Source organism: Hyperolius riggenbachi, chromosome 6, assembly GCF_040937935.1.
Source record: "Hyperolius riggenbachi isolate aHypRig1 chromosome 6, aHypRig1.pri, whole genome shotgun sequence".
NCBI classification, from domain to species: Eukaryota; Metazoa; Chordata; class Amphibia; order Anura; family Hyperoliidae; genus Hyperolius; species Hyperolius riggenbachi.
The window spans coordinates 243,201,317-243,216,050 of NC_090651.1; the positions used below are offsets into that span (position 1 = coordinate 243,201,317).

General features: G+C 43.9%; 1 protein-coding gene across 1 annotated transcript; it reads left to right on the forward strand.

Moving 5' to 3' along the window:
- Positions 1-13,542: 13,542 nt before the first annotated feature.
- Positions 13,543-14,526, forward strand: LOC137522146 (olfactory receptor 6N2-like). Its single transcript, XM_068242177.1, has one exon. It carries the CDS (start codon positions 13,543-13,545, stop codon positions 14,524-14,526), a length of 984 nt encoding a protein of 327 aa, XP_068098278.1.
- The last annotated feature ends 208 nt before the right edge of the window (positions 14,527-14,734 follow it).

The following is a 14,734-nucleotide window of genomic DNA, read 5'->3' on the forward strand; positions in this document are numbered from 1 at the left end:
GCGCCTGGTCCACAGACATCTGACCCAGTTTCTCAGCACCAACTCTGAATTTGACCCCCTACAACTGGATTTCGGATTTCCCATTCAACCGAAACAGCACTCACCAAGTTGTCAATGACTTTGGCCTTGCCAAAGCTGGAGGCAAATATTCCATCCTTCACCTTCTTAACCTCTCAGCTGTGTTTGACACCTTGGACCATCCCCTTCTCCTCCAGTCCCTCCATGGGCATCCACAACCTAGTCCTGGATTGTTTTCCTCCTACCTCTCTTCACTCTTTTAAGACCTGCTTTAATGGCTTTTCTTCCACCTTCACCCCCCTCTCAGTTGGGGTTCCACAATGCTCTGTTCTTGGCTTCCTACTGTTCTCACTATACACCCCTGCCATTAGCAAAGTCATCTCCTCTCTGCACTTCAATCATCACCTGTATGCTGATGACACCCATATCTACCTCCACACCCCGGATGTCTTCACCACCACCATGGACAAAACCTCCTCCTGCCTCTCAACTATTTTCTCCTGGATGTCCACCAGATTCCTGAAGCTGAACCTGGACAAAACCTGAGCTTCTGATTTTTCCACCCCACGCTACACAACTCACAATTGATAGCACAACCATCTGCCCAAGCCCGCTGCCTGGGTGTCACCCTGGACTCTGCCCTCCCCTTTACACCCCACATCCAAAACTTCACCTGTTCCTGCAACTTCCAACTCCGCAACATCTCCAAGATCAGCCTCTTCCTGACACCGCTAAACTCCTCATTCATGCATTTATCATCTCACGCCTCAACTACTGCAACTCCCTTCTGTTTGGCCTCATTTTGAACCACATTGCCCCTCTACAACCCATCATGATTGCAGCAGCCAGACCAATGTATTCTTCCCATCGCTCCACCTCCATGAAGCCACTCTGTCTACCCTTATCAGGATAACCTTCGAAATTCTGTTCCTGGCCTACAACTCTGTACACAAGACCTGCCCCACCTACATCTCTGATCTCCACAGACATATACCAGGGCACACCCTCCAATCCACTAAACAACTTGTGCCTGGGCGCCCCGCACATCTCCCACTCTTATGCGAGACTGCAGAACTTCTCAAGAGCCCCCACACTTTTGAACACCCTTTCACCACCTATCAGGCTTGCCCCATTCCTCAACACTTTCAAACAAGCCCTTTAGATTGTAAGCTTCTTACAGAGTCCTCTCCCTTGTGTATCCAACTTGATCATGCACCCCCTTCATCGGGTACCTTTCCTCCAGACTGCCTATGTGGTCTCTAAGACTTAAAGTGGACCCAAATTAAAAATACAAGATTTCAGAAATAAAATCTATTTTCTAAATTATAATAATAAATAGCAGCCTTTTTTCAGCTTTATGATGACAAATATAAAATATTTTACATTTATTGGAGGAACCCCTCCCTTCCTTTCATATTGCCGGGACAGAATCCGGCAAACTGGTGGAGTAGGTGGTGTCCAGCAAAGGAGGAATTGCTAATGGCTGCCACCTGTATAACCCTAGTTATGAAAAGAGAAGGGTGAAAAGCATGCACTGAAATGCTCATAGGCTTGAAGGAGTGTTTATTTATCTTTGTATTTGTCAAAGTGGTGCAACTAAATATTTTGAATTAAAAAAATGTTTGGTTTGGGTCCGCTTTAAGCTCCGTTGCATGATATTGTAACCTGTACCTTGTTGTTTGTCTCCCTATTTATCTATTGTTTGTTCCTCACTGTAGGGACCACCTACAGTGAGGAACCAACCTCCCATGACACAAAGCTCCAGCGTCCATCATCTGAAAATCTTCACCTAACAACATCCGGGCAGCCAGCGGAACACTGGCCCAAAATCTCCATCTTCTTATTTCTTACAAAGGCCTCTGGCCGCATGGCGACCGCCATCTTGGACTTTTCGCCTAAGACTTGCGATTGCTGCATGGATTACCAATAACAGTATTTGAACTGTATATTAAGACATTCTGTTTCTTTTCATCTCTATTCTCTTTCTATAAAACCAATCTGTTCTGCTGGACAGGTATATCTATCTGTGGGCCAAATTAAGCTGTGTGTATGTAGTTTTAGAATAAAACCAACTATTTTATCTTTCAGTCTTGTGTCTGTTTTAGTCATCTGATTGCTGCTATAATGAATCTGCCCTCTGAAGAGTCAGTCATACTACCGCATTGTTTTATTATTTGCTTGTAAATTGTTGATTTGCTAGCTAGGTTGTAAATAACCATTTCTTCCTTCTAGGATTAGCTAGTACCTGATTTCCTGTGCAAAATCGATAACTTTAGTTTCTCGATTGGACATACAATTTGAGATTGCATCATATATGGACCCAGTAACCCTTCTTTAAACGTCACATTGCTCACAGTCTTTAAGCCTTTGGAAGTGACTATTCCCTGAACGGTGACTGGAGCATGTCGAACGCGATTGGGCTGGCTACCGTATTATGATAGCGTTGGGGATTCTTCGCCCTAGTCGGAGACTGTCTGCTCCATGCTTTCAATCTGACAGTGGTGGCAGTGAATTTATCCGATTTCTAGCGCAAAATCGATATTTTTAGTTTACCGATTATATATACATTCAGGATTGTACATGTATGGGCACCTCCAACCAATCTTAACCGTTTACTACGCACACAGTGAATTTGCCTCCAGCAGTCTCTAGTGCATGAGACCTGCGTGGCAACAGTGGCCTAGTAATAAGGGATTGGTGAGGGATTGTCCCATTACATATTGTCGTCAGCTGCGCGATCCATCTTCATTGTCAGTCTGTTCACAGTACTTCCTGCGGATGCTAACGGGAGCAGATTAGACAGGATTGGCACGCTCTGTCGCATTAACCTTCTTCCTCTGATGATCCAGCAACCGGTCTTCGCTGCCCGTCTGCACCCGTACTTCCTGCGTACGCTAACGGGAGTAGATTGGACGGGATCGCGGGGCTGGATTGTCACACCTTGTACTTCTCCACTTCTGTTTAGGTTTAGAGACATGCTTGGCCAGTCCAGCACTTTTTACGCTCAGTTTCTTTAGCAAGGCAGTGGTCTTCTTGTAGGTGTGTTTGGGACCAATATCATGTTGGAAAACTGCCCTGCAGCCTAGTTTCCAAAGGGTTGGCATTATTCTCTGCTTCCGTATGTCTCAGTACATGTTGGTATTTATGCTTCCGTTATTGAACTATAACTCCCCAGTGCCGGAAGCACTCATGCAGCCCCAGACCATGACAATCCCACCATCGTGCTTAACTGTAGGTAAGACACACTTGTCTTTGTACTCCTCACCTTGTTGCTGCCACTCACAGTTGACGCCATTTGAACCAAATTAGTTTATCTTGGTCTCATCAGACCATTGGACATGGTTCCAGTAATCCATGTCCTTAGTCTGCTTCTCTTCAGCAAACTGTTCGTGGGCTTGCTTGTGCATCCTCTTTAGAAGAGCTTCCGTACTGTGACAACAGGCATGCAGACCAATTTAATGCAGTGTGCAGTGTATGGTCTGAGCACTGAGAGGTTTACCCTTCACCCGTTCAACCTCTGTGGCAATACTGCCAGCACTCATACTTCTGTTTGCAAAAGACAACCTCTGGATATGATGCTGCAGTTGGGGTCAGTGGGGAGAACAATGCTTTCAGCCAGCTTTCCACCAGGCTGAGCAATGGCCGAGGTATCAGTGAGGCTGCTGTACAAACTCTAGATTCTCTACAGAGGCAGTTGTTATCGTCCGCCTACGCTGAGACTCATCTATTGTGTGTACAAAGCTTAGCCCTGTACTGTGAATGCCTTTGGTTATTTTACTATTAAAATAAATGTTATTAACCTATTCAAGATATAAGTGGTTGAAATCAGCCAGGGCTAGTTGAGCTTGAAAAAGAGAGGATTCCTCTCTCGAAACATCAGTGACTTCTAGCCTGTTTTGCTAACTTTATGCTATGGAGCCAGGGCCGGCCCGCTCATGAGGCGGGGGTGAAACTTTTGCCTCAGGCGGCAAATTTCCAGGGGCGGCATCCGCCCGTCCGTGCGGGGAGCCGGCCGCCGAGCTGGAGGGGTAGCTGCCAGGACGGGGGTATTGGGCCTAGCGGCGGGGAGGGGGGGTCGGACCCCCCCCCCCCTCGCCTGGGTCCCCCGTCCTCCGCTCCCCTCCAGCCTTACATAGAAGCAGCCGCTATTTGTAAGAGGCACGGGCGGGGAGGACTCACCTCTTCCTCGATCCAGCGTGCGCTCCACTGACGTCACTTCCTGCAACGCTGCAGGAAGTGATGTCAGTGGAGCGCACGCTGGGAAGAGGTGAGTCCTCCCCGCCCGTGCGTCTTACAAATAGCGGCTGCTTCTTCTATGTAAGGCTGGAGGGGAGCGCAGTTCGGGGGACCCAGGCGGGGGAGGGGGGGTATGACCCCCTCCCCGCCGCTAGGCCCAATACCCCCGTCCTGCCAGCTACCCCTCCAGCTCGGCGGCCCCCCAGAGCGCGCCCCCCCCCCACCCCCACCGGGGGGGGGGGGGGGGGCAGTAAAAAATTTTTTGCCTCAGGCGGCAAAAAGTCTAGGGCCGGCCCTGTATGGAGCTATTCGAATGTTGCAGAGAAATACGCTTTAACCGCTTGAGGACCTTAGGCTTACACCCCCCTTCCCCAGTGACCAGGCTATTTGTTACAATTTAGTGCTCTGCAGCTTTAATAGCTCACTGCAGAGCCATATCACTTAGCACACAAGTGAATCCCCCCTCCTTTTCTGCTGACCAACAGAGCTTTCTGTTGGTGGGCTCTGATCGCTGCTGCAATGTTTGTTTATTTTTTTGTTTGTTTAGTTGTATTTTTTTCTAATAAATGTGTCTATTTTCTTCTGTGTTTGTTATTTTCCCCCTCCCACCGCCAGCTAGTCACGGCGATCCCATCTTATCAGGTATCAGGGTATCAGCCCATGAGAGGGGATCATGATCTGAGCCTCTCTGGGGGACAGCCGAGTGACATGGCTGTCCCCAGTACAGTGCTGCCATAGATCACAGCTCTGTACAATGTAAGGGGAAGCGTGTGCATCGGTGCGTGATCCCCTGCAAAATGCCGTCCCAGGACTTGAAGCCTTTTGGCATTAGGACTGTCCTGGGGCTGCCACCTTCCCGACACCTATTGGTGTTAGGTGGTCGGGAAGATGGTTAAACCATCTCTGAAGATGGTGCTGGGTCCCAATCTAATTTTTGACGATTGAAATCTACACCATGTTTACTGCCTCCTATCCCTACCAGAGTGTAGATTTCAATCTACCATTGCCACACCCTCCCACTGCTATCATTGCTCTGTTGATGCTACACTCAGCTGTCTAATTACAGCTGAGCTCCGTATTCCTGACCCCGTGATTACGTGAGCCAATCACAGTGGTCACAGTCAAAAACAGCAGGGAAAAAAGCCTCTGAATCTTAAAGGACTTCTGAGGCCAAAACGAAGAAAATTACACTTTTTCTTAGCAGAATCCACGGAGGACGCTGTCAATGAAGGCCTTTCCGTTCCCCCAGGGCTTGCCCCGACCCCACCGAACGGGTCGCATCGATGCCACCCCTAAGATGTCCGCCAACTTGATCCGCGGCTGCGCAGTACGCTTTGCCACGATTGCGCAGCCTTTAGCCCGACTCCTGCCGCGCTCGACGTACGCTTCAGGAGGATGCCGGGACCCACTACGTGGCGGGAGGCGGGCTAAAGGCTGCGCAGTCGCAACCGCTAAGAAAAAGGTAAAGTGTAAGTTTCTTCGTTTTGGCCTCAGAAGTCCTTTTAGGAGCCATAACCCATCAGACCCAAAATAGTTAATGATGTTTACCGTCTATCAACAAAACTGTTTTCCTATGTGCAGTGGATCTGTACCAACACTATGAACAAAAGTTTGTACCTATTCAATAAAGTCTTCCAAAGTGTTGGTAAAAAATAATAATAATAATAGTAATAATTCTTTACTATTATTACATCTACCGTATTTCAGATAAAAAAATATAATGTACATTAAATTACTAAATTTATTAGAAAATAAATAAAAACATTTTTTAGTCAGAAATTAGAATTACTGACATTCGGCTGTTGGGGTCCTCAATGATGACATCTGAAAAATACAAAACAACAATTAAACAATCCATATGGGCACTGATAACATCGCATTAGGCTAGGGATTTTATTTTATCCCAAAGGACTACTAATGCCTGTATAAATTCAAGCTGTTGTCTTCATGGGTACGTTTCTTGATATAACATCAAAATAACCTCTTCTACATGCTAAGAGATCTGCAACATTACACAATAGCATTTTCTTCTGGATTACTGAAAAATAAATGGTGAGATTTTCTTACAATGCGCAGACTAAACAGTGATATCATTTGAACACCCTGGACCCATATGCAATTCCCTTCTTCACCTGAGTTTTCTCCTTGGTGATAATTTTTCATCTTCTCTTTAAAATAACTTTTCATCACTTCACAATTAAAAGACAAGTACCAAAAGTAGTACAGAAAATGCTATCAAAATTATTTGTTTTGTATTTTCTACCTTGCTGGGGATTTAAAAGGCATTTTATTGACAAGGTGTGAAAATATCTTCTAGGAGTAAAAGTTATTTGCATATGGGCGCCTGTGTTTTCTCCAAAAAGATAATTTTCATCTTCTATTTAAAATCACTTTTCAGCATTTTACAATTGAAAAAGTACTCAAAAGTTGGTGAAAAAGTACTATCAAAATTATTTTAAGTATTTTCTTGCTTGCTGGTGGTTTAAAGGGCATTTTATGAAAAGTTTTATGAAAATATCACCTAGGATAAAACTCAGAAGAAAAGTGAATTGCAAATGGGCCCCGTCACAAATAAAACAAACAGCAATCAATAATCTTGTTATCAAGCTCTTATATGGTGCTGAGCACAAAGGTGTTCAAACCAAGTTTTTTTTACTGAGAAATATTTACAGAGTTTACATCTATTCATTTCCAGGTGCTTTTACTTTTAAAAAACAATGTGACATTTTGTTTAAATTATAATTTTGCCCGACATTTTGCCATTTACATGAATATTATCTGTCTTGTAATACAAAAATATACTTCATTGATTGGACTAACATTAGTATACTTCACAATAAATATATGAAATGACAGCGGGACCGTTCGTAATGAAAAATAATGGCTAATGCTTTTTCAAAATGATGTAAAAAAAGAAAGCAGTATGCAAATAGCATATCCATGCCCATATTCTCTTTGTTTCCTCTTCACCAGTAATTCCCAAGTACCGGCGTATAAGACGACTGGGCGTATAAGACGACCCCCCAACTTTTCCAGTTAAAATATAGAGTTTGGGATATACTCACCGTATAAGACTACCCCTCTTCCAAAACACACCAAATAAAAATAAAAATTAAAAAATCATGTACTGGTGCTGTGTATGAACAGATACTGGTGCTGTACTGTATGGGTTAACCAGTATATAACAGTATATAGTCAATTGACTTGTTGCATTGGTCAACTCTCCTTAAGTAGACTGGTCAGCTCTCCTTGTCTACCTGTTTATCAGAGCGGTATGGAAGAATAGATTGCGCTCCCTCCGCAGGGAGATCTGAGAGGTGGTAACAGGATAGGGCGTATCACCCGCATCAATGACACCCGGCGTATAAGACGACCCCCAACTTTTCAGAAGATTTTCAAGGGTTAAAAAGTAGTCTTATACGCAGGAATATACAGTATATCGTCAGGTTATTCTGACAATCTTGCTTTGTGCCTAGCCTTGCATACAAACACCATAGATGGAGTAATAAGTGGCCTATCAGTTGCATTTGAAATAAAGTAAAGTTCGCACACCAGATTTTAATTTATAGATTCCATATGAGTCTAGCAATATACACAATGTGTAGGGCTGCAGAACATGATTTTATACATACCATACTTATAATACAAAACTTATCCCATATATAACATAAACAACACATTACATTTATGTTGCTGTAGTACCTGTATAGTCACTGATTAACATTATCCGTTTTATACAACTGTGTACAGTTCCTCTCTGCTCTATAAGATACGCAACATCATAATAGCCCGAGGGATCAAATTACAACTTGTGCTTAGTCACAGGTGAGGGGAATAAGGCTACATTTATTCTCTAAATACAAACAGGCTGCATTTCTCTGTTTTCCTCCTGTCCTGTGCAAGAGTTCAGGTCCACTTTAATCTCAGACTGTTGGTGGGAGAACAGATCTGAGAAATGCTGCTTTACATCAGGGAGACCTATGATTAGAAATATAGAAAAGTCTAATAGAAGTAAAGGAGACTACACAGGACATCACTTTAGAATTCCACAATTGGTGGCTAGTTTTCAAACTATATTCTATGTGTACTAGAAAATAGGATACTAGGAAGTTAATGACAGATGAGAAAAATACCAAAAGCAACATTTATAGGGAAGGCACGTTTCCATATGGTTCTGTGCTGAAGGCAGGAATCATCTTTTTGCTCTGCATGTTGTTTATATTTTCACCCAAAAGAAAAAAAAACATTTTCATTTTTTGTGGAAATGAAAATATTATCACAATGCATTAAAGTTAAGAGATGCGGAGAAGGAATTTGCTGAAAACGTATAATTTTGCGATAACTAGCATATTGCGAATATGTAACATATTTTCTGCTCAAATGGTGTAAATGTACCATAATCTGTTCTTTCCTTATAAATGTAGAAGTGCGCTTTATTCACTAAAGATACAGTATGCTTACTCTGCATCACAGTGCTAACAAACTTTCCTCTTCTCAGGCAGACCTGGACTCTTCATCCTAGTGGTACCTAAGCAAGATGCTTTTCAAATATTTTGAATATAGACTATTCTGACGTGCAGAGGTGGCCTTAGAGTACGCGGGGCCTGGGGCGAGTGTCATATGCGGGGCCTAGAGACATATGCTATGGATACACGTTGTGGAAGCACACACTGTATAGGTTAGATAGGTAGGTGCCTCCAGTATAGGTTAGATAGGTAGGTGCCAGCCAGTATAGATTAGATAGGTAGGTACCCTGCAGTATAGATTAGATAGATAGGTGCCTGCAGTATAGATTAGACAGGTAGGTGCCCTGCAGTACAGATTAGATAGATGCCTACAGTATAGATTAGTCAGGTAGGTGCCCCACAGTATATATTAGATAGGTGCCTGCAGTATAGATTAGATAGGGTGGTGCCCTGCAGTACAGATTAGATAGGTGCCTGCAGTATAGATTAGACAGGTAGGTGCCCTGCAGTACAGATTAGATAGGTAGGTAGGTACCCTGCAGTATAGATTAGATAGGTGCCTGCAGTATAGATTAGTCAGGTAGGTGCCCCGCAGTATATATTAGATAGGTGCCTGCAGTATAGATTAGATAGGGTGGTGCCCTGCAGTACAGATTAGATAGGTGCCTGCAGTATAGATTAGACAGGTAGGTGCCCTGCAGTACAGATTAGATAGGTAGGTAGGTACCCTGCAGTATAGATTAGATAGGTGCCTGCAGTATAGATTAGTCAGGTAGGTGCCCCGCAGTATATATTAGATAGGTGCCTGCAGTATAGATTAGATAGGGTGGTGCCCTGCAGTACAGATTAGATAGGTGCCTGCAGTATAGATTAGATAGGTGCACTGCAGTATAGATTAGATAGGTGCCTGCAGTATAGATTAGACAGGTAGGTGCCCTGCAATACAGATTAGATAGGAAGGTGCCTGCAGTATAGATTAGTTAGGTAGGTACCCCACAGTATATATTAGATAGGTGCCTGCAGTATTGATTAGGTAGGGTGGGGCTCTGCAGCACAGATTAGATAGGTGCACTGCAGTATAGATTAGATAGGTGCCTGCAGTATAGATTAGTCAGGTAGGTGCCCCGCAGTATATACTATATAGGTGCCTGCAGTATAGATTAGATAGGGTGGTGCCCTGCAGTACAGATTAGATAGGTGCCTTCAGTACAGATTAGATAGGTAGGTAGGTACCCTGCAGTATAGATTAGATAGGTGCCTGCAGTATAGATTAGTCAGGTAGGTGCCACGCAGTATATATTAGATAGGTGCCTGCAGTATAGATTAGATAGGGTGGTGCCCTGCAGTACAGATTAGATAGGTGCCTGCAGTATAGATTAGATAGGTGCACTGCAGTATAGATTAGATAGGTGCCTGCAGTATAGATTAGACAGGTAGGTGCCCTGCAATACAGATTAGATAGGTAGGTAGGTGCCCTGCAGTACAGATTAGATAGGAAGGTGTCTGCACTATAGATTAGTTAGGTAGGTACCCCACAGTATATATTAGATAGGTGCCTGCAGTATTGATTAGGTAGGGTGGTGCTCTGCAGCACAGATTAGATAGGTGCCCTGCAGTATAGATTAGATAGGTGCCTGCCTGCAGTATAGATTAGATAGGTGCCTGCAGTATAGATTAGATAGGTGCCTGCAGTATAGATTAGATAGGTGCCAGCCTGCAGTATAGATTAGATAGGTGCCAGCCTGCAGTATAGATTAGATAGGAAGGTGGCTGCAGTATAGATTAGATAGGTGCCTGCAGTATAGATTAGATGGGTGCCCGCAGTATAGATTAGATAGGTGCCAGCCTGCAGTATAGGTTAGATAGGTGCCTGCAGTATAGGTTAGATAGGTGCCAGCCTGCAGTATAGAGTAGATAGGTGCCAGCCTGCAGTATAGATTAGATAGGTGCCAGCCTGTAGTATAGATTAGATAGGTGCCTGCAGTATAGATTAGATAGGTGCCAGCCTGTAGTATAGATTAGATAGGTGCCAGCCTGCAGTATAGATTAGATAGGTGCCTGCAGTATAGATTAGATAGGTGCCTGCAGTATAGATTAGATAGGTGCCAGCCTGCAGCATAGGTTAGATAGGTGCCTGCAGTATAGATTAGGTAGGTGCCCCGCAGTATAGATTAGATAGGTGCCTGCAGTATAGATTAGATAGGTGCCAGCCTGCAGCATAGGTTAGAAAGGTGCCTGCAGTATAGATTAGATAGGTGCCAGCCTGTAGTATAGGTTAGATAGGTAGGTGCCCCGCAGTATAGATTATATAGGTAGGTGCCCTGCAGTATAGATTATATAGGTAGAAGCCCTGCAGTATAGATTAGATAGGTAAGTGCCCCGCAGTACAGGTTAGATAAGGTGGCTGCAGTGCTGGGGAAAGCGGGCATAGTTGTTAAAACTCACGTGTCTTCACCGATGCTCACAGCTACCATCTAGTTCCTCTCCCAGCATCTGTGTATTGGTAACAGTGCCCCCCTGTGGTGACATGCAGTCACGTCATCCCAGGGGGCGCTGTTACCAATGCACAGATGCTGGGAGAGGAAATAGATGGTGGCTGTGAGCATCGGTGAAGACACGTGAGTTTTAACAACTATGCCCACGCTCCCCAGCACTGCAGAGGGTGCGGGGCCTCCTCAGGCGCGGGGCCCCACTTGCCACCCCCAAAGGCCGGCTCTGCTGATGTGTTATTGAAGATAAAGGGTAAAAGGTATCGTTCATCCTTCAACTTTATTGTTCCCCTGTGTGCTTTACACAGTGGAGTCAGTACAACGGCACGTGTGCAAGTTAACGAAATAAATACCTGACATAGTAAACAATGTATGCTCTTATAAAGCCTGCTGTGATCCTATACACAGTCTGCCTCATTTATTGTAGGCTTTCCAGTTCCACATAGTAGATAGTAAATTATTACCAGAGTTAGGCATCTTTTCCAGGGGCAGCTGAAGGCAATGAATTCACTGCCTATCCGTTGCTCCTGTTTGCCAGCTGGGAGCTTGCTTGACACATGGCAGCCAATCAGGTTGCACTCCCTCCTGGACCCCCCCCCCCCCTTTATAAAAAGCAGCAGCGTCTGCCATGTTCTCACTCTGTCTGCTGCCTGCTTAGTGAGAGGAAGGAAGAGGTTGCTGGAGAGATAGGGAAAACATTAGTTAGGCTGGTTAGCTTGCACCTCGCTGGAATTTGTTGCTGAAAGCACCCCAAAACAGCTCTTTTGAGAGCTAATATTCTTCTGATGTGTTTTTTTGTGTGTGACACAGGCGCATAGATACAGCCCGGTTGCAGCTGGCCCTTGCTTGCTGACACACTGTATTACCACCAGTGCATTTCTTCCCACTCTATTTGTGTAATTTAATTTACTAAAGCATAGCTCTCTTTGTGGGTGACACTGCATAGATACAGCTCACACACAGTTGCTGGCTGCTTGGTATTTGTATTCCCATTGACTGCCTGCACATTGTATTACCACCAGTCCATTTCTTCCCACTCTGTGTGATTTAACTTACTAAAGCATAGCTCTCTTTGTTTTAAAGGGAAGGTTCAAGCAAAAAAAAAAATGAGTTTCACTTACCTGGGGCTTCTACCAGCCCCATGTAGCCACCCTGTGCCCTCGTAGTCACTCACTGCTGCTCCAGTCCCCCGCTGGCAGCTTTCTGACCTCGGAGGTCAGGGCCACATTGCATACATTTTTATGCATTCCAGCTAGTGCAGGAACAAAAATTTACGCGTTGCACCACTAACACGTAAAAATGTATGTGTTAATGTTCCTGCACTAGCGGGAATGTGTAAAAATGTACGCAATTCGGCCCTGACCTCCGAGGTCAGAAAGCTGCCAGCGGGGGACTGGAGCAGCAGTGAGTGACTAGGAGGGCACAGGATGGCTGCATGGGGCTGGTAGAAGCCCCAGGTAAGTGAAACTCATTTTTTTTTTTTGCTTGGACCTTCCCTTTAAAGCACTTTATGCCTCCAATTTAGCAATGCAATGTGATTTCTGCCCTTTTGGGATTATTACCCAGCTCTGCGTTAAATACGTAATTTTCCCAGGGACTTTTGGCATGTATCCCACTCTGCCATGCCCCCTTGAAACCACTTGAAACCACTTTTCCATCACTTTTGTGACCAGAAACCATTTTTGTAGTTTTTAAAATGTACCTGCCCATTGAAGTCTATTACGGTTCATAGTTACATAGTTACATAGTTATTTTGGTTGAAAAAAGACATACGTCCATCGAGTTCAACCAGTATAAAGTACAACACCAGCCTGCTCCCTCACATATCCCTGTTGATCCAGAGGAAGGCGAAAAAACCCTTACAAGGCATGGTCCAATTAGCCCCTAAAGGGAAAAATTCCTTCCCGACTCCAGATGGCAATCAGATAAAATCCCTGGATCAACATCATTAGGCGTTTGCTGTTAGCGAACTCAAAAATGGAAGTTCAGGCCATCTCTATAGAAAATATCACCTAGGAGAAACTCAGCAGGAAAAGTGAATTGCATATGGGCCCTTATCTGTTTACCTCATGCATTATCTCTCCTTACTTATTTACCTCATGCATTAGCTCTCTTTACACTTAATGTGAAAAATAAGTGAGCTTTGTGAACCAACCTCATTGTTGTTTACCTACTATAAGGTTAATATTTTTCATGATACATTTGGTACAATTTTGTATTCCAGAAAAGGAAGGTGTTTGCAAGTATTCGGCTTCATATGAGCCATAATTAACTTCTATAATACACCTATATTACCGACATCTATAACATTGTTTCTATTTTTAGGTGAAAAGATGGATCACTTGAATAAAAGTAGGGTTTCTGAGTTCATTCTTGTTGGGTTTCCCACTCTGTACAGCTATGGTCCATACCTGTTTGTATGTCTTCTTCTCCTTTACCTTCTTACTATCACCGGGAATGTGCTTATATTTGTAGTTATAAGACTGGAGTCCAGGCTCTATACACCTATGTATTTTTTTATTAGCATGCTCTCTTTCCTGGAGATCTGGTATACTGCAGTCACCATTCCAAAGATGTTGATCAATCTTCTGGTACCCAGAAAAAGCATATATTTTAGCAGCTGCCTGTTGCAGACTTATTTCTTCCATTCTCTCGGAGCCACTGAATGCTATCTTCTCACTGCCATGGCCTATGATCGCTACTTAGCTATTTGCCAACCACTGCACTACCCTTCCATCATGATCCCAAAACTGACCATCAAGCTAGTAGCCATCTGTTTTACTATTGGCTTCTTGTGTCCAATCACTGAAGTGATTCTTATATCAAAGCTCCCTTTCTGTGGGAGCAATGAGATACAACATATCTTCTGTGACTTTCCACCCTTGCTTAGCCTGGCCTGTACTGACACTTCCATCAATGTCCTGGCTGACTTCATCATTAACAGTTTTATCATCTTGGTGACATTCCTTTTTATAATGATTTCATACGTTAAAATCATTTTTGCGATCCTAAAAATAAGGACATCAGCCGGGCGAGTGAAGGCTTTTTCTACTTGTGTATCTCACCTGACTGTAGTATTGTTATTCTTTACCTGTATCATGTTTATGTACGTGCGGCTTACAGATAGTTACTCTTTGTACTATGACCGTGTCTTTGCAGTCATTTATTCCGTGCTTACGCCTATATTGAACCCTATTATATACAGCCTGCGGAATAAAGACATCAGGATGGCTTTGAGACGTAGAATGTTTAGCAGAAGAGAATGTAATTCTAATAAAGACCAGAAGTTGGAGTTAGAAGCCAAAAGAGGAATGTAGAAAAGCTGCTCAATTTGTCTTGGTTATGTAAAGTCCTTTTAGCCAGGTTTATCAAGATTTCAGTGTTTTTGAATGGCACTTTAGCCTCTTTTCACATGGTCCTATGCTTTGCACCAATCTCATACTCTAAGGAGGGTGCATTTGGCTCAGACAGAAGGTAATACTTGAACTAGCTGAGGTAGCAACTTCTTTAGAATTGTGGCAAGGA

Coding starts and splice junctions, on each gene's coding strand:
- LOC137522146 (XM_068242177.1), top strand. CDS start 13,543: ATGGATCACTTGAATAAAAGTAGGGTTTCTGAGTTCATTCTTGTTGGG.